The sequence below is a fragment of the Rhopalosiphum maidis genome, chromosome 2 (genome assembly GCF_003676215.2).
Source record: "Rhopalosiphum maidis isolate BTI-1 chromosome 2, ASM367621v3, whole genome shotgun sequence".
Classification (NCBI taxonomy): Eukaryota; Metazoa; Arthropoda; class Insecta; order Hemiptera; family Aphididae; genus Rhopalosiphum; species Rhopalosiphum maidis.
In genome coordinates, this window is record NC_040878.1 from 61204520 (window position 1) to 61224095 (window position 19576).

The following is a 19576-nucleotide window of genomic DNA, read 5'->3' on the forward strand; positions in this document are numbered from 1 at the left end:
TTAATTTTAATTTCTTGAAAAAAGTTAACAAAAGTAGTTTTTTTCATTTTTCATGTATATTATTTTTAATAATTAATTACTATTATTAAAAGCATCTCTCTTTTATAAATTTAACACAACTAATAAGCACATACATACTATGAAACATTTGTTTTCCATATAATAATTTTAGTGAATTAAAAAATATTAAAAATATTTTTATTATTGTGTAGTGGGTAGCGAAGTGTATAAAATTGTTTTCTGTTTTTCTTTGAAAATGGTATTATTTTTTGTCGCTTATTAGAGTTTTCTAAAATTTATAAATAAATAGAAAACTATTGTATTTATCTAAATAAAACGATTATTGTTGTTGATTTATAATTTAAACCAATAATACAAATCTAGGGTGAAATAAGGAAAGCAAGAAAACAACTTAGCACGTATATCTATGTACTGCCTGTGTTTTTAGATTCTAAACGGAGTGATGAATGTGTTGATTTTACAATGATGTGTGTTTTTTTTTATTTTTATTTTTATGTCTGACATCACGTTTTGGAGTAGTAATAATGCTTCAATTGTCGACTTCAGCCTCTCTTTGAAAAGGAAAATTCATCTAGTTGGTACTTTTTTGTTTGGGGGGGGGAGCAAAAGTAAAAAATTTCCAGTAGTTTTCAAAAACGTCGGAAAAAACCCTGAAAAAAATAACGGAAAAACGGAAATTTTTACGCATAACCACTTTTTGACAATATCGATATTTTGATTTTGCTGTAACTCAAAAAGGAATCATTGTAAATACTTGAAATTGTCACCAAATGTTTATATTATGGTTATCTATTCAGAATTAAATTTTCAAAATATTTTGACTTTTTTTGAGCTACTTATAGACAATTGAAATTTTCGACTTTTTAAGTTTTTTTTCTTGAAATGCCGATAAAAAAAATTTGGCTATCCAAAAAATCTTTAAAATGTAATACAAAGTTTATTATAAACTGTACTTATCGTGGTAAAAAAAAAAAAATCAAAAATCGTTAGTCACAATTTTTGTTTACAAGCATTTAAATTTCAAAAATTTACAAAACATATTAAAATCGCAAAAATTTGCTAGGAATTTTAAAGTTTAAAATTCATAAAATTTTTGTGATTTATACCTAAGGTTAAAAAACCCAATACAAGGTTATCCATAGGTTTTCCTTCAAGTAACTGTAAAATTAATTTAATTTATTAAATATTATCGTTCATTATTTTACTAGTAATTAGCAACAATAATTAATTACACTTAAGTTATAAAAGTAATAACTATATTTGATATCCACCCAAGGTTGGATTACCTATAAACTGTGGTCCTCAGAATTAGGGTCGTCAATGTTTTTTAAAACCTTTAGTAGGCCAGTTTTGTGTACGGTCAGGGTCAGAACGTCATACAACACACTGAGTGCGGGACGAATGAAGTGCGTTAGTTGCATCCGAGGGCGCACACAACGCGGAGAGAGCCGGAGGGAGTGCGTCTGTCGATGCGCCACCCGTGTTAAGACCATTCCAGTCTGCGTTGAATGTCGCGTGCAAACAGGTGCGAGGATTTCGCTGCCGATGGCTTGAAAACACACTTAAAACGTAAGTTGATAATTTTATGATTATAAAAATATTTCAAATAATACATTAAATAAACTCATTTTTTTAATTATTTTTTTTTTATTCTTTCAATTCCATATAAATTAATAAGAATATAATATCGATAGCATATATTATGTAAATCCGATTAAACAAATCCATCAGTTTTTTTTTTCTATTTATTTAACAATTTTTGTATTTTGAACATTGTAACGAATTGTATAACTATATTGTAAAATATTTTTCCAGGTTCATTATTTCTTTATTATTTTTTAATAATCAAACATGAATAAAAATAATTTAACTCCTGTTTATTTTAAATAGTGATTAAACGCTTTCATAGGTCTTTAGATAAAATATAACAACAAATCACACATTAATTTTTAATAAAACTGCCGTTACATCAATCGAGTTTTTTTCAACTATCAGCTATTGTTTTGTTAGCTGTAACTATAATACATATAGTACATTTGTGAGTAAATTTCTACATTTTTTTTATACGTTATTTTAATAAAATTACGATTTTTAAACAAATTAAAATAAAGTATTAAATACATTAAATAAAGTTTTGATCACGTTAATTCTCTATACGTTTTTACAAAGTTCATTAAATTTGATCAAATCGAAAGAAGCTTACTTTTATTAAAATCTTGTCAATAAGCTAAAAAGTTGTAAATACATTATATACATATATTACTATTGAATTAAAGTATAGGTAATTTCAATATATTCAGTATAAATGTATAGTTAAAAACCATAAATTTAATTTAATATTATATTATTAGCAGCATTTGTTTTTATATACACTTTCAGGAAAAGTTATTTAAATTTTTAATAAACATGAATTATGAACACTTTTTTAATTAATCTAATTTGTGTTTATTTTTATATAAATCGTTAAGTTATTTTTACAAGTAAAGCAACCTATAGAATGTCTGTAAATATTATTAAATAAAATAACTATACAATTTACATATAATTCATAGATATATAATAACACAATGGTACATGGTTGTTACGTCGCTTAGTAAGCTACTTTAAGTATTTATTACAAAATCAATGATGCATCTTAAGCTGACTGAATGCCAAATAGTCGGTTTTAAGATTCGAATGGTCAAAAGATGCGTTAGTAATAAATATGTATAATAAAAAGAAATTTATCTTTAAACAATACAAACAAATTACTTTTATCTAATTTTCTTATCACTAATAGTTTGGACAATGGTACTTGACTTAAATACCACTTGGAATACGTTTTAAACATTTCATTTGTATGCTTATAGACTTCCTATATAGATGTATATGTCGTATTATGGACTTCTAATATCTCAATAATAAACTATTTTTTATTTTTTTTAATTAAATCTATAGAGCTTATTTTGCTGTTAGGATTATAAGATAGTATCAATTTAATAATCAGATAAATATTAATATTTGAGAACAGGTAATTTCTTGATAAATATTATATTATGTTACCTACTCTGGTCTTGTAGGTAAATTACTGTATTAGAATAATTTAAAAATAATTTGTTATACTAAATTAAAAATAAATCGAAAAGATGAAAATAAATAAATTATATTATGATTAGTTTTCATACTATGTAAGTTAAAAATATTGATAATCTTGAAATGATAATAATTCTTCATTCCAATAATGAGTAATTAGGTATCAAAAGTATACATTTACATTTTTTACCTAATTTAAAACCGAAGTGGTACGAATATATATAAATATTTTTATATTCTTCTACAGATTTTGAGTTTATCTATAATTTTAACTTTTAAGCATTGTGATTGTAAGTTATAAGAATATAAATAAAATTATGATCTAATGAATTTAGTAATTATATGATATATATATATATATATATATATATGTATAATTATTATATGAACACTGATAAAAGAATTAAACAAAACAAAATAAAATTTATAATTTTGTAGATGCAAAATATAAAATAGAAAGAATATAATATGTACTCTTATATTTAAAATTATTACTTATTTAATTATTACAATAAAAAATCAAACTTATCCTATACTAATACATAATCATCCACAACTTTTAAACATATATATATTTATCGTTATCTTTTTTTTGTCTCTATATCAATTGTATTAAAATGAAAAGAATTTACCTAACTTAACTTAGAATTTATATTCTTTTTTTCTTATAATTGCATTTTTTTTTTAAAATATCTAACAAATATTAATTTTTTTTTTCGTTATATATAATTAGGTATACGTCATATTATATAATTGTTTAATCTATATTTTAAAAGTTATGGTAAAGTAAAAAGTTTGGTAAAAATTTAAACTATAAGCTTTAATATATTTGTTTATAGTAATATAATAAATCTTTAGGTAAGTTGATATCTCTCTGCTATACATTAAAATATGTAATAAGTCATTACTTATTATTATAGGTATGTTAAGTTTGATATATCATTACATATGAAAAACTATTCTTAGCGTAAACGGTCTATCAGCCTAAATCACCAAGTGATATGTTTTTTTATATAGCCATTAATTTATTTTACTTTTAGAACTATAGTATGTCGATATATTTTTTCCAAAAATTTTAAATTAATTATATTATTAGTTTTTAGTTATTATAATAATACATATTTATACCATATTATATCAACTTATATAACACAAAATATAATAATATACTTTTATAAAATATACTATAAAACAATAAAAATAGATTTATAGTATCTAAAAATAAATATAACGTATAATAAAATTCATATTATAGTAACATAAAATACATAAAAGTTTAAGTTCCACGAAAAATATTTTTAAATTATAACAAAATAATTAAACAATATGTTTAAATAAATTTAATATTTTTATACAGATAAAAAATTAATTTTTATGGAACCTTGTATTAAATTTTCAAGAATTTTATTATTAAACATGCAAATACTTTTTGTTCGACATTTAAGAAAAAATTTTTAAAAAATGTGTGAATTTCTTATGTCTTTAAAAAACTAAAAAAGAATTTTAAAAGATCTGAGAATTCGATTGTGTAATAAAATTGATAGTATAAACATTTGATGGAAATTTCAAGTATCTTTTATTATTTTATATCTTTAAAATACGATAAAATATCAAAAATTATTTGAAGAGAATAATTATTTTACGGGTTAGTATCGAATGTTGTAAACATTTGAACTGGAAATACTTATAAAAATTGATTTGGCTTACCGGTAGAATTTTATTTTCATATAAAGGTTGAAAACCCTATAAAGCACCTTACATTAAATTTAATCTTAGTTATGAAAATAAAATCATTTACTAATTTTTGCGGTTTTATAGATTTTGTCAACATTTTAGCTTTAAGAAAATTAAGAAATTAACAACGTTTAAAGAACTTTGTATACAATTTTCAAACATTTGTACCCAGAAAATAATTTTTAATCGAAAAAAAAAATTAAAAAAATTTTTTTTGTTTATAATAACTTAAAATTAGTTGTAATAATTTGATAACTTTATCGTAAATAAAAAACAATAATATAAACATGAAAATTTCAAGGATCTACGGTCATTAGTTTTTAAGTTATATCAAAAAAAAAAAAATTTCGATTTTGTCAAAAATTAAATTTGTATAAAATTTCTGGTTTTTTTCTTTAATTTAATGTATGTTTTTCGTGATTATAAAAATAAGTACTTAAAATACTGAGACTTTTATCGAAAACTTATCATGTAACTCAAAAAAAAATATATATATATATATCATGAAAAAAATCAATACATTCATTGCTTCACTCAGAATCTAAACTTATTAATTTTGTAGATTTAATAAAATTCATGTTCATTAAAAAATAAATAAATAAAAATTTTAAAATAATAAGTTGTAATAGCATTTGGGTTCTGCGAGGTATAGATAAACTAGGTACATTACCTATCATATTAAGTAGATAATATAACAAATCCGCTTTAAAATTTCTTATCACATCAATACCTTATTCTTTAATATGGTTAACAAATAGGGACGTAGCCCATTCGGCTCCCGTTTTAAAAAATACGTAAATTCCTTAACGGCTCCCGTCAAAAAGGTTTTACGAACAGATAATTATCCAAACGGCTCCGGTTTATTACAACACAAATTCTTTCCCACTTCATACAGACTTAGAACTGTCCCAAAAGAGGTGAGGTTAAAAATATATTGATGAACGCTAAGTAAATTATAAAAAAAATTTATAAAAATTATATAAAAAAGCACATATTATTGTGAGTTACATTTTAAAGTTAAAAAAATATAAAAAGCATATTATATTATTGCGTTATTGTGAATTAAATTAAGAATAAGTTAAAAAAATGTAAAACGTGTGTATATGTATATAAATATATTAAAAAAATCAAAAATTTAAATTATTGGTAAATTTTTTTTGCACACTTTTTTACAAACTCAATGCGTGTTATTTTGTTTAATGAACACTCGTCGATTATTTGCACAATGGGCTATTGTTTTTTTTTTTTTTCATAAAATTAATTTACTTATACCAAAGACTTAGAAAAGCTCAAATTAGTATACCGGTATTACCGTTAGCAGTTAGGGAATTTTCCTGTTTGTAAATTTTTTTTCAATGGGAGCCGTTTAGGAATTTACCTGTTCGTAAAACCTTTTTCAACGGGAGCCGTTTGGGATGCGTCGACAAATAGTACACAATTTTAAAGATTATAAACAACGTGTTAAGTAAAACGGAAATTTACACACGTGATTCACTCACACTATTCATAATTATTTGAAATATTTCAACTTCTTTTGGTATAACGTCTATAACAAACGCTCCTAAAAAACAACTAATATTCAATCTCCTTCAAATAGTAAAAAAAAAAAAAAAATTAAATTAATTGTATTTGAAATATATAGGTACTTTTTTTTTTTTTATTGTTCTTGAAATTTAAAAAAAAATGTCAGCTTCGACTTCTTTGGTCATTAGCATAATATGTATAGGTATTATATAGCACAGCTTAGTCGTTTTATTGATCGAAGAAATATATATATTATATACCTACATATATGTCTCTAGAATTTTTAATATGAAGGTAATAAAAATTTCAAGCGGAAAAATCATACAAAAGGGAAAACGCGACTAAAGTAGAATCTTAATACTTTATAGCATCTAAGCATTCTAAGCAAACCAGACTTTAATTTTAGCAATACACATATTATGTTAGGGACGTTACGTGAATAATCATAGTAATACATAAATACATGATACATATAGTGTACTTAATGGGTACTTATACTAGGCTAATCTTAAACCTTGACAATGGAGTTCAGTATCCTAAAAACCCTCAATATTTTTGAAAATGTTATTTTACATAATACTTATTACTCTTATTACTCAAAAAAAAAAAATATTTCATCTTTCCTCCATTTGTTTAATTTTTCAAATATACTTGTTAGTTATAACTATAATATTATTCACTACTAGTTCAAAATTTAATTTTTAAACGTCAACATTCTCTGAAAAATGATCTATTTAGATTTATAAAATTAAAAATATTTTTATCATTCAACATAAGAAAAACCATAATAAGTTATAACGTTCAAAGATTATAAAAAGTATAATTTTGTTTTCAAAAATGCTACATTAGAATAAATTCAAATTTTGCAAGAAAAAATATTTTCAAGTGTTCTTTTTATACATAAGTGTTTGCAGTAAAATAATTACGATGTTTACGTAATGCATATTATTATTGTGTTTGTATAAAAATGAACTATATAACTCTTACAACAGTATAACTTCTCTTTATACTCGATTTTTAGAAAGATTTTTTTCCACATCCAACGTTCTAACTTAACTTACATGTAATTAGTTTAAAGAGTAATGTAACTAATAATTATAATTATTAATACATCAGATAGAATTAATTTTTACTAATCATTATAATAATTGCAAATGCAGTAGACCGAAAAACTTAAATAAATAAATTTGCTTAATTTTTTTTAAAGAAGAATAATCAACAATTATTACATTAACTAAACGTTTTGAATTCAATATACTTATTTATTTTATCAAATTAAAATATTTTTGTTTGTTTAATAAAAATAATTTGTTATTTACACATATTTTTATAAGTATTTAAATTTTAAGGTCGTTTTAATCACAAATTATACAAATTATTTTATAGATTTAAAAAAATTAACAAATTAAACACTTAAAACTTTTAAATTTAATAATATAATTCTCATAAGTTTTTTAAACTGAAACTAAAAAAACTTAACGATAAAGCACATACAGTTTTTTTTATAAGAGATCAAAGTTAAAATGTTGAAGACATTGGATATTTACAGATAATTTGATGATTTGTTCTCAATCGAGTTTTGTTATTTTATTGCAATTTAAAAAATATTAACTTACTGTAGAAACTTGAATATTCTACTTTATACTTAAATTTTAATTTTCTAAACACAATGATTTTTATCTAGATACTAAGATTAATTATTTTAAGCTACATATACCACAAATCTATTCCATTGTTTCGCGGTATTGACTTGTAAGCTATAACTAATAATAGAAATTTGCTGCATTTACACATTTTTATTTTTTACCTATAATGATTTGGATTTGATTTTGCGTGTCTAGAACATTTTTAATTATAATAATAAAAATTTCAACATTTATAAAAAATGTTATCAATATGTTTAAAAAAATATATTAACGATACTTCCTATTTTTAGTTGCATTCACATTTTGATTATTTTTAAATATATTTTTTACTCAATAATTGATAATTTTTTGTAAATAAAGCTCACGATAACAATATGATTAATATATTTGATGTATGTATCACGTCGAAAAATTAGTGTAAAAATAAAAATATATGTTGTGACTTAATACATTACTCTTTGACAAATAGACAATGAAACTTTTATTTATTCGAAAACATATTTTCTGAAAACAGAATGGTGTTTTTTTTTTTTTTGAAAATAGTGTTTAATAATAAACTGTAACTCTGTAACTCATCAGATAATTTATACGATATTATAAAAATCTACCAATTGTTTTTAATTGCAGTTTACATTCAAGGCTTTTTATTCTGAACGTTCAATACAATGAGCCAATGAATTATATAAATTCAATGTACTCAGCTCAACTATTTAAATTATTTAATACGTGTTATACATATTTTTAAACTTGTTCCAATTTAATTAACAAGAATAATTTTTTTTCAGCTACATATTATGTACATTTTTAATAAATATAATTCCAGACCCTAGACTCATAATATAATAAAAGTTTGTAATATTATAATAATAATTAATGTATTATTATAATATTATATGCTATTGGTTTTTGGATAAAATTAATTCAACCTACCCTATCACTAATAGAAAAGTAGCTTACTTATATATAATAAAATGTCCTTATAAATATAGGTTAATAGACCATTTCAGCTCAGAATCGTTTTTTATAGATACAATGAAGTCATAGAATAGTTATTGAATTAATTTTAACACATCTATTACTGGGACTTCCAATGACGAAGAATAATCGATACCTAAAATTCAGCAAAGTAATTATCACAGTTTTTAAATTGTATCGGTGATATATTTTAGTTTTTATATAATATGACACTGTTTTTTTTTGTTTTACATTACTGTCGTATTCACTTACATTTGCTACAATTTTGTTCATAATGTATATTTACTTAACGTTACAGTAATACTCAAATTTCAACTGTAATATAAAATCAATTATACTAAGTCATTATTTAGTAAAAAAATAAATGGAAAATAAAATTTATTTATTTTATATTCCATTGCTCGATTTTCTTATATTTACTTTCCTCTCACATATGGATTTGATTTTATAAATCAAGTTCATATACCTACTGTTTTGCCCAAATAGTTTATTGGAGAATCATACGACATAAATATATATTATTATAATTTTTAAAACTAAAAATAAGTATAAGTTATAGGTGTATAATATCAAATATTATTCTTCTATTGAATTGATTAAATACTTTTAAAAGTTATAATGATTTTTAAATCATTGACTATGACAATTCTGGGTGCTGATATGATAATTAGTTAAGTTTATTTTAAACTTTTAAGTTGACGAGTACTTATTAGTTATAATTACCCGAACAAAATCAATTATGATTTAATCAGTACATTTCACTCATCTCTGTCAAATGATTTACTGCGGTCTGTTGTCTACTGTACACATATAATTATAATACACTTTTCTTATACTTAGATTAAACAGTTGATATTTTTTCTTTATAATTAACCTTTATCCTAATTAATAAAGTATATCCAAAATATAATCAACTATTTATTGCGTCATTTAATTATTAAATGCATTTATGGATTATAATTTATAAGTACTCAATAATCAATATATTATGTCATGTCCTAATTAGTCTAGTCGCGCGTTACAAATTATTTAATGAACCTCACGGTACATTCTAAGATACGTAGATTGATAAATTTCACCGATAAGATCAACCTATTTCGGTGCTATAATGCTATAGTTTGTGTCAATATTGGACGTATCTTCCAATCAATATTAAACTGCGATATTATATTTGTTGAGGTTGATAACTATACCGTTCAAACTCCAAGTATGTTAGGTATACATGTTTACGATCAATGTCAACAAGCTAAGTTAGGAATGAGCAATTATAGGAGAATTGCAGTATATTATCATAGTATTATTATTTGTAAACACGAAACTTGGAATATAATATCTATCTAATATCTAATTTAATTTTTATTATTAAAAATATTACAGTGTTATTTTTAATGTGGTTGATTCGTGATTCTCGGACAATCATGCTTGTCTTCAAATCTTCAAATAAAAATAAATGTATTTTTGCTGTATTAGTTAACTTAAAAAAAAAATGTAATATTAATCCTTTTATGACAAACTAACCACGGAAACTAAATGATTTGTTTTCATAAATATAATATTATCTATTACTCTAACCTACAATTATACATAAATATAAGACATTTCAGTTGTTTTATCCATTGAAAGTTTCTCAAACCTAAAACAACTAATAAAAAATGAACTAATGATGATTTTGCATTTATTTAAATATTCAATATAGATTATAATAACTAATATAATTAACATTGTTTACAATTCAATCAGTAAAACAACAATTTAATTGAAAACAACAACTTTTAATTAATTAATTTTTATGAACTATTTAATTAATTAGATACAAAACAACATATAAAATCATAATAATAAGTTTAACTTACTTTTACTTAGCCAATCATTGGTGTTAGCGACAAAATATATCTATCTTTTTTACTGATTATCTTATAAATTTATTTTATTAATTTGGAAACATTAAAAATATCGATCTGGTTTTTAAACACGTAAAACTATTCATTTTGTATTGTACCTACCATTCTTTTTTAGACACATTTTCATTGTTATTTTCTGATTTCTCTTCGATATATTTTATAAAGCTATACCTATATTATATTTTTTGTTACATTTGATTTTACAATTTCAAACCAAACTCTGCAGTTGCTAAAAATAATTTGAAACTATATAATTATTGACTTTTAAAAAATATATATTTTAAGTTCACTGAGTTGGCCTTACAGAGTATGAACATATAAAAACGAGAAAAATGATAAAAGAATTATTTTAATTTCTTATGAGAGGCATACAACTAGTACTTGTATTAATGTAAGTCCTATGCAATTTTTTTTTTGCAACGACCATATTTTACAAGTGCAAAGAGTTTTATTTTTTCAACAGACTAAAGATGAGTCGACATTTTTGTAAAAGAATATACCAACAGATACCCTCTTCAAGCGTGAGAAGTATGGAGAAACTACTTGACGGATAATTATATCTCTGTAGGTACAGGCAAACGTGACTTCAATGATTGTACGATGCTCTATGTATAAAAAAATATTCTACCGACCTTAATGCATTATATATATATTATTATAAAAAACAAAAAATAATTTTTTTGTATTTTTATAAGTATCCAACGGGTTGATAATTTTATATTTTTTATAAATACATTACTTTCTCTCGAATGATGGTATAACATATTAATATTTTTTACTTTTATCGTTCTATGTCATAGCGGTTTATTATCGAAACTCAACACTAAAATAAGATATAAATTGTATTTATTTATTTAATGTTTAATAATATGTATGAGATATTGTTTCATATTCATTCCTTTAACCCAAACGGGCCGCAATCGTTAAAGTTTATTAAAACGAAAATATTATCAAGTTTATAAAATTATACATAACTCATACAAGACAATCAAAAGACCGTTAAAATCGCGTTTATTTATTTGTGAACTGTGTATTATCTATAAATCATATACTTTACATATTACCTTATATATTATGAATACGTCTAAATCAATAATAATTATTATTTTCGCTAGCTAGTTGGATAGGATTGAATCTTTACTCATCTTTTACTGTACACATAAATAACTAATCAAAATACCAAGTAACAATTGTATAAAATATTTTGTTAATTCTATGTATTATGGAATATTAATATTCATGTTTAAATTTTAGTGGGTACTGAAGAGGTTCAATCTCTTTAGAATTTAATGAAGCCTTTTCAACAATTTCAATATTTTATTATGTAACTAAAACTTTTTTCCTACAAAAATAATAGGTTTTAATCGTTGAATACAATTATCATGCATATAATTAAGTATCTATACAGATAAAAAAATAAATAAAAATAAAAATAATGATTGTCTATAGTTTATATGTTTTTCAAATTCGTGATAAGTAGCAGTTTTAATACTTCAGTAATCGTTGATGTGTAAATTGTCTTTCTTTCAAATAATAAATTAAACCCTAGTAATAATTATTACAAAATTGTTCTGTTAAAGACGAATAATTTATATTTAACTGAATCTTATTTACATATAAATGATAACTTATTATTACATTTAACATACAATGAAACATAAAATACAATATAACAAGTATGTAAAAACTTTTTTTTAAATATCATATTTTTATATACATAATTTTATTGTATGAAAAAATAATGCTTGGCTAATTAAAAATGGTCGTAATAATATTCGTTGTGAACTCTTTTCAACACAAGTCGCATTTTATGCTTCACATTGTCCTTTAGTTTTAGGTACCTTACAGGTACCACCAAATAGTCAGTACATTGGAACATGGGACAATTTATAAATAACATAATATATAAAAAAAATAACTATAAAAAAAAATGTTGTCGAATAAATTTAAAATAAAACAATAACGACTAAAATGTTAGAAATATTTTTTGACTAGAACATTATTTTTATATTCAATACCACTATTTATTTGATGGGGTTAAAAGTATTTATATTATTAAGCTAAATTTGCGTCTACAAATTACAGACTGTTCAAGCGCATGTATATTGTTACGCAGTAATACTTATTTACATTGTTAAATAGAAAATGTAATACCTGTTTAATATTTATAAAAAAATAAAATGTACATTTTATTATCCATTAATTCAATTTTAGACTTAACATCATTTATAAAAAAAGAAAAGATAAATAGATTAAAACTACTAATTTTGAAATACCTATATATTATAACTATTATGTGAAGTTACACAAAGCTAAATATGTTTTAAATTCTGATTGAAGCGAATTGTATTGGTTTTGGTAGATATGTCTATTATTTTAATTATTTTAATTTTTCAATTACAGCGAATACCCGTAGACCATAGTACAGTCATACAGCAAATGTTGCTTTAATCAAAATTCGCTTATAAACTATTTCCAAATCAAATGGTTTCGAATTTAATGGGGTATTATTTATTTATTAGTTCTGGGCTACCGAACCGTTTGTTTCGAGAATAAGTCATTCGTTTAAAACAAATGTTAATTGTTACGTTCTATAGAATTACACGATATAACTATTATATTTATAACAGGAGACAGAACAAATAAATTTAATATTTTTTCTTTGTATTCGAAGCATTGATTATCTAGGCAACACATTTCTTTATACAATTTTCTTCTTTAAACCAAATTGATGCCGAAGAAAAATTCTAAGTACATCACTGTGCAGTATTCATCCGGAAATCATCACATCATATCCGATGGTTTTTACGGAAGCTAGTTCTTCGATCAATAAAAATACTGATATGGCTCAATAACTACACTAGCCGTGACCGGAATTTTACACGATCACACAAACTATACAATATTTCAGAAAAATAAATACGATCATATTATAATGGACGCACGACTAATTCGAGTGTGTAGATCAAAGACAAATACATTATTATTATGTGTACATATATAATGTGACGTTATTTTGCTCCGATACGCACGTGACCATCGTTATTTCGAAAACGAGTAGGTTTATCTTACATTGGTCCACACAAGTGTTCCATGAACTTAATCCACAGTAATATCACTGGTATATTTTTAAACTATTAAACAATGAAAATTTATCACTTCATAAGTTATGTATAATTCTATACAGGCACGTAAGACGTAAAAATCAAATCCCAAAAGAATAATAACTAACATAAAAATTAATATTGAATAATTTTAAAGTTAAAGTTTCTATCTTAAAATGATTAAGATAACAGAATTCATATCAAACCGTAACAAACGCGTAACATCTGATAATTGGGAGACCATTGTGAACATTTATATTATACTCAATTTTAACGCACATAATTCGTATTATAGAACCAGACTGACATAGGTATACCCCATCAAGTTCATATTGGCACCAGGAAATTTTTCCAATTTTAAATAACAGTGATCTAAAAAAAATATTTTTTAGATTCTTAGTGGAGCAATGAATTTAATAATTTTAAAATTATGTGTATATATTTATGTGTTTTTTTTTCCATGTACGTATATATAATCCATCACATTTATTAGTTTTTATTAGGACTCGAGAGTTATAGAAGCTAAAATAGACAATATATACACAAAAAATATTATAAAATGTGCATTTAAAATGCAAAAAAAATATTTGAAATTCCGAAAAAAATTTTATTTATAATTTATACACAAATACAAATGTAAAACTATGGAAAAATTAATTTTTAATTTTTAAAATGTAGCAAAACATTAGTTGATATTTTCATATCATGTTAAAATAAAAAAGCTAAAAAATATTATAAAATGTCAACTATGTAAAACGAATTTACCAACGAATTAACAATTAATATAAACGAAAAGTAAAGTTAATAAGTTAATATCAACGATAAGATAGTATTTCGTCCTATTAGCACGATATAGATTAAATGCACATCGCAACTGGTATCGTAAAATTAATAGTGAACTACGAAAATTACGAAAAAAATTACCTAAATTAAGATAAAATAATCAACATTTTAAGAAAATATTAAATTTGTTTAATATGCGTTTAAAAATAAATTAAATAATCATTTTTTCCTTAAAATTAACAAAATAAGCAAAATATTATTTTTAATTTTTCGATTTATATTATTACTTTCTATATATTATACAATTTTCAAAATATTAAAATATGTTTCATTTGATTGATAAATTTGAAAATTTAATGCAAGGATCCTTACTAGTCTTTACTATAGTTGATTAAAAATATTAAAAATATATTAGAACATTTTTAAGTTCAAATTTAAATGAAAAAAGATAGAACGAAGAGTAATGTTATAATTTAAAAATATAAGGACTTACAACTTTTACAAATATTATACATTTTTCTATACTCAATAAAATTTTCAAAATATATAAATTAATTTTACAATATTACCTACTTATTCTTTTTGCTATACAGTAGGCGTCTAGTGAGTGATAGATTAATGTAATGGATAAATTATTAAATTTGAATACCATGATATTTGATATATTCTACTTGATACCTATATATATATATATATACTTAATAGTATTGTAAAGCGGTACTCACTTGCCCATCTATTTGTAGTATAATATAATTTTCAGACCACTATTTTATCTTTTAAATCGTAGCAGTTACCAAGTTCCAAGGTGAACTGAACAGAATATATGTAATGTATTGTCAATACAATACACCACCATACTATTTGATATTATTTCTATATCTTCACATTACTTCTATCCTTAAATAATAAATGTATTCAAATTTTAATGTTTGAAATTTTTAAGTACCTATACTACTTAAAAATTAATATGATTAGTCAGTTACCATGTATAGATGGAGTTCCAGTTGATTTATTAAAAATACATAAATAAAAAATTATAGCTGCATGTAACAAAAAAAAAATTTATGCATTAAGTATAATTGTTTAATTCAAAACATTTTTTGTACTAACTATAAAAATAAAACGAAATAGCACTATTTTTACAACGACAAATAAACATAAGGTCTAAATCGTTAAAATTAAGAGAAGCTTAATATTGAGTGACCGAATACAAACTATGGAGATTTGTACCATTTATAAACAAATATTAAAGAAATGATCTATTTTAAGATTTTGTCAAAAGATCTTCTATTGTTATGATTATAATAACTACACGCACATTGTTTACGTTTACTACAAATTTTTGATTTTTTTTTTTTAGGAAGCACTTTTTAATAAGTTAATAAGAGACAGGAAGATATTTTTTAAGCTTTTGAAGAAGCCGTGCTGGTTATAAAGCCAAGAATCATCGAAGAGTACCTACTACTGTGTAAAATTGTTTTTTATCCATTCTAGTGAAAAATAAAATCAACGGTACGATGGATTTGATGAATAGTAGAGTGCTTGAACCTGAATCCAAAATGGTGATTGAGAATTTATTATATTATAACATATAATTACTTGAAGACTTTCAATAAGTCTTTCTTGGAAAAATGTTTTGAATATTTTTGAAAATGTTGATAGAAGACCTACATAAAAAGTCTGTAAAAGAAGATTACGAATAGAATTAATAAAGGTCATTAATATAATTTACTTAAATTTAAAAACAAATTATTAAATAACTTAATGTTATTGATAATTAAACTAAATATAAATGAAGATTACACATTTAAAAAAATTTTCAAAAGTGTACATTATATTATAATATACTATAATATACAATTTCACACTATTAATATAATATATATATATATATATATATTATATAATTATTTATAAATAAATATAATATTAAAATAATAATAATATTCCATACAATATTGTCCACCTAAAATTATAAACTATAAAAACATAACATTATTAACTTCTTATAATTCGTCGTATAAATGAAATCGTATTGGTAGTAATATAATATGATATAATTTAACTACAATGTTACAGATATAGCTAGCAATGTTTGAGTACTTCTACTGCAAATATTAACTACCCACCTTGCAAAATAAATTACCTATATTATATTCTCCAAAACACAACCACACTACTCAACCTCCGACATAGCTGGATAATTTAGGAAGTAGAATAAAAAAAGCATAATAAATTGTGAAGAGTATGATGGTATCGTAAATTTGTAAAGAGCACTTGTTCCACAAACCGTATAAGAAACTAGCTTATATGTATATATTATATAGGTATATTAGTTTTGGTATATTTTAATATTTAAAATTCATACTATCTTAAAAATTATTATAAATATATATATTATATTATATGTATTATATAATATTAATATTAAATGTAATACAAAATTATAAAGCTTTAAATGGCATGCATGATGTATCCTTATAAACATAGCGTTGTTTATGTTGAATACAGAATAATGATAAATTGAGCATTTGAGATGTTAAAAAAAATATTATTATAATACATAAAACATAGTGAAAAAAAGAACAATTATTAGTATTACTGTTTATATATTATAATTTCTTTAAATATTAAATTTAGGAAATCGATTCTACTGTATAGTAGATTTTAATTTACTTGGTCACTGACCACTGTAATGAGTATGTTAATTTTAAATTCAATGATACCCATAATAATCTACGAAAAATAGTTCTGAGTAAAGAATGCAGATTGAACATTCATCTATTTTTATGGTAGTTCATGTCTTACTTTTGTTTATATTATTATTAGTATTTTCATAATAAACTTAAAATTTTATCCAGATAAGTTTCGTAAAACAAATACAATTAATAAATCTAAATATTTTGAAAAAATTTTAAGTTCTTGAGTATAGTTAAAAAATTTAAATTATCTACGATTAACATTGTTTGAATAAAATATAAAATCTAAAAAATATTCAACATTTAAACTTATAATACTAAGAGAAATGTATGAGTTAGTTTTTGATATTTTTCGATCTTTTAAGAAAAACGTATGAGGAATCTTGTTTTAAATTTTCTTATACTCAGAAAGAAATGTTACCAATATCATTTTAAAAAAGACGAAAAAAATTGTATAATTGTAAATAAACAGCTCATAAAAAAAAAAATATTTTTAAAATGCAGTTAATATTCTGTTAAATTTTCAAGTCATTACAGAGAATAACAAATTTGGTTATGTCAAGAATAAGTATTAAGCAGTATCCTGATTTTTACAATAGTTTTTATTAGTTATCCTAATATTATTATAAATAAAATATTCAGATCCACCCCTTAAGTAATGATAAAATATAACAGTAAAATAACACATATACAAAATAAAACTAGTAATATTATGCATTATCTAACTCATCCGCTCATAAAAAGTAATATATTTTTAAATATACCTATAATCACTTTAAACAAATCTAAGTACAAAAAAAACCATTGTAAATGTTGTATATTATTATGGCCTTTGTGGAATATCATATGACTTAATAACGATATTTAAACTAAACATAAAATATTTGCGGATAAAAATACTTTGAAAAACCTAAATGTACAACAAGTGAAACTATTTGAATGGTTTAAAGATATTTCTTGTTTTGTCACAACCTTTTAAAAACAATCTACTTTAATAATGGAATTTAGAAATTTACATGATCCCTAGTAAAGATGTAGCCATATAGGTACTAGGGTCATACTACATGTAATACTTTTTGCGACCCTTTGGTTATATTTAATATAAATAAATTAAATTATAAAACATTACAAAAAGAAGCAATAATAAATAAAAATCCTATTATTAAAAAACTAATAACGGTTTTTCACTCTATTCAACGTATAAAATAAAAGTAAAAGAGTATTATTTATAACTATATACGTATATATATATAGTTACGTAAAATTATTTCATTTTTTTATATATCCTTTATTAGAATACAAATTATATTTAAAATAAATCAATAATAATTAATATTAATAAAAAGGAAATAATCTGTCATTTCTTTTTCCAACAGAAGTTTATATTGTTTTTGCACTAAAATAAATATATTTATAAGTATACATACTTAAAGTAACAGATATTATGAACATTGGACCAATATATAATTTGTATGTTTTATTCATAATGGCATGCTCTGTATATTATTTTTCTTATAAAGATTTGGTAAATAAAACTTGTGTTTTTGTTGTAGGTATATCATGTGAGCTTTAAAAAAATATGCGTTTGGAGGAAATCATCAATAATCACCAACAAAATGGAAAACTGGGTGAAGTAATATATTTTACTATGAAAACAATAATACATATGGTATTATATAATATTGAAAATATTTATTTTCGTTGTATTAGTTTATAGAGACCTAAATAACCATAATTAATAGCAAAATAATAAGTTAATAAAATATACAATATCATAATTACTATCATTTTTATATTTTATAACCATATTATGTGAAAAATAATAATTGTTTTATTTGTATTCCTCGAAAAGTGAGAAATTGGAAACAATACAAATGCGATAATATCACCGAAACCAAAAACCAAAAGATATCGATGTCGAACCATTTAACCAGTTTTAATGCGATGTGCAAAAACGAAGTACGTATACAAAAACCAATCATTTTATATACCTACTTGTTTAAAATACTATCATCACAAATAATGCAATTACTTACTATTTGGTAAAATAATATTAATATAGCACATAGATAATTATAATATTATATTGTATTATTTATATATCTATATATAAAACG

The 19576-nt window shown here is 22.4% G+C and overlaps 1 protein-coding gene across 6 annotated transcripts in view; it reads left to right on the plus strand.

Moving 5' to 3' along the window:
• The first annotated feature begins 1458 nt into the window (after positions 1–1458).
• Positions 1459–19576, plus strand: part of LOC113551712 (rhodopsin-like) — a 58483-nt gene continuing 40365 nt past the window's right edge. The window contains exons 1-4 of one of the 6 annotated variants that reach the window (XM_026954118.1): positions 1459–1590; positions 16121–16322; positions 19013–19087; positions 19312–19418. In XM_026954118.1, the coding sequence (XP_026809919.1) occupies positions 19039–19087; positions 19312–19418 (156 nt within the window). In that variant the 5' untranslated portion in view covers positions 1459–1590; positions 16121–16322; positions 19013–19038. Of the gene's footprint in view, positions 1591–16120; positions 16323–16367; positions 16475–19012; positions 19129–19311; positions 19419–19576 lie in introns of those variants that run through there. The other 5 variants (XM_026954124.1, XM_026954122.1, XM_026954119.1 and 2 more) reach the window with 5 other exon arrangements.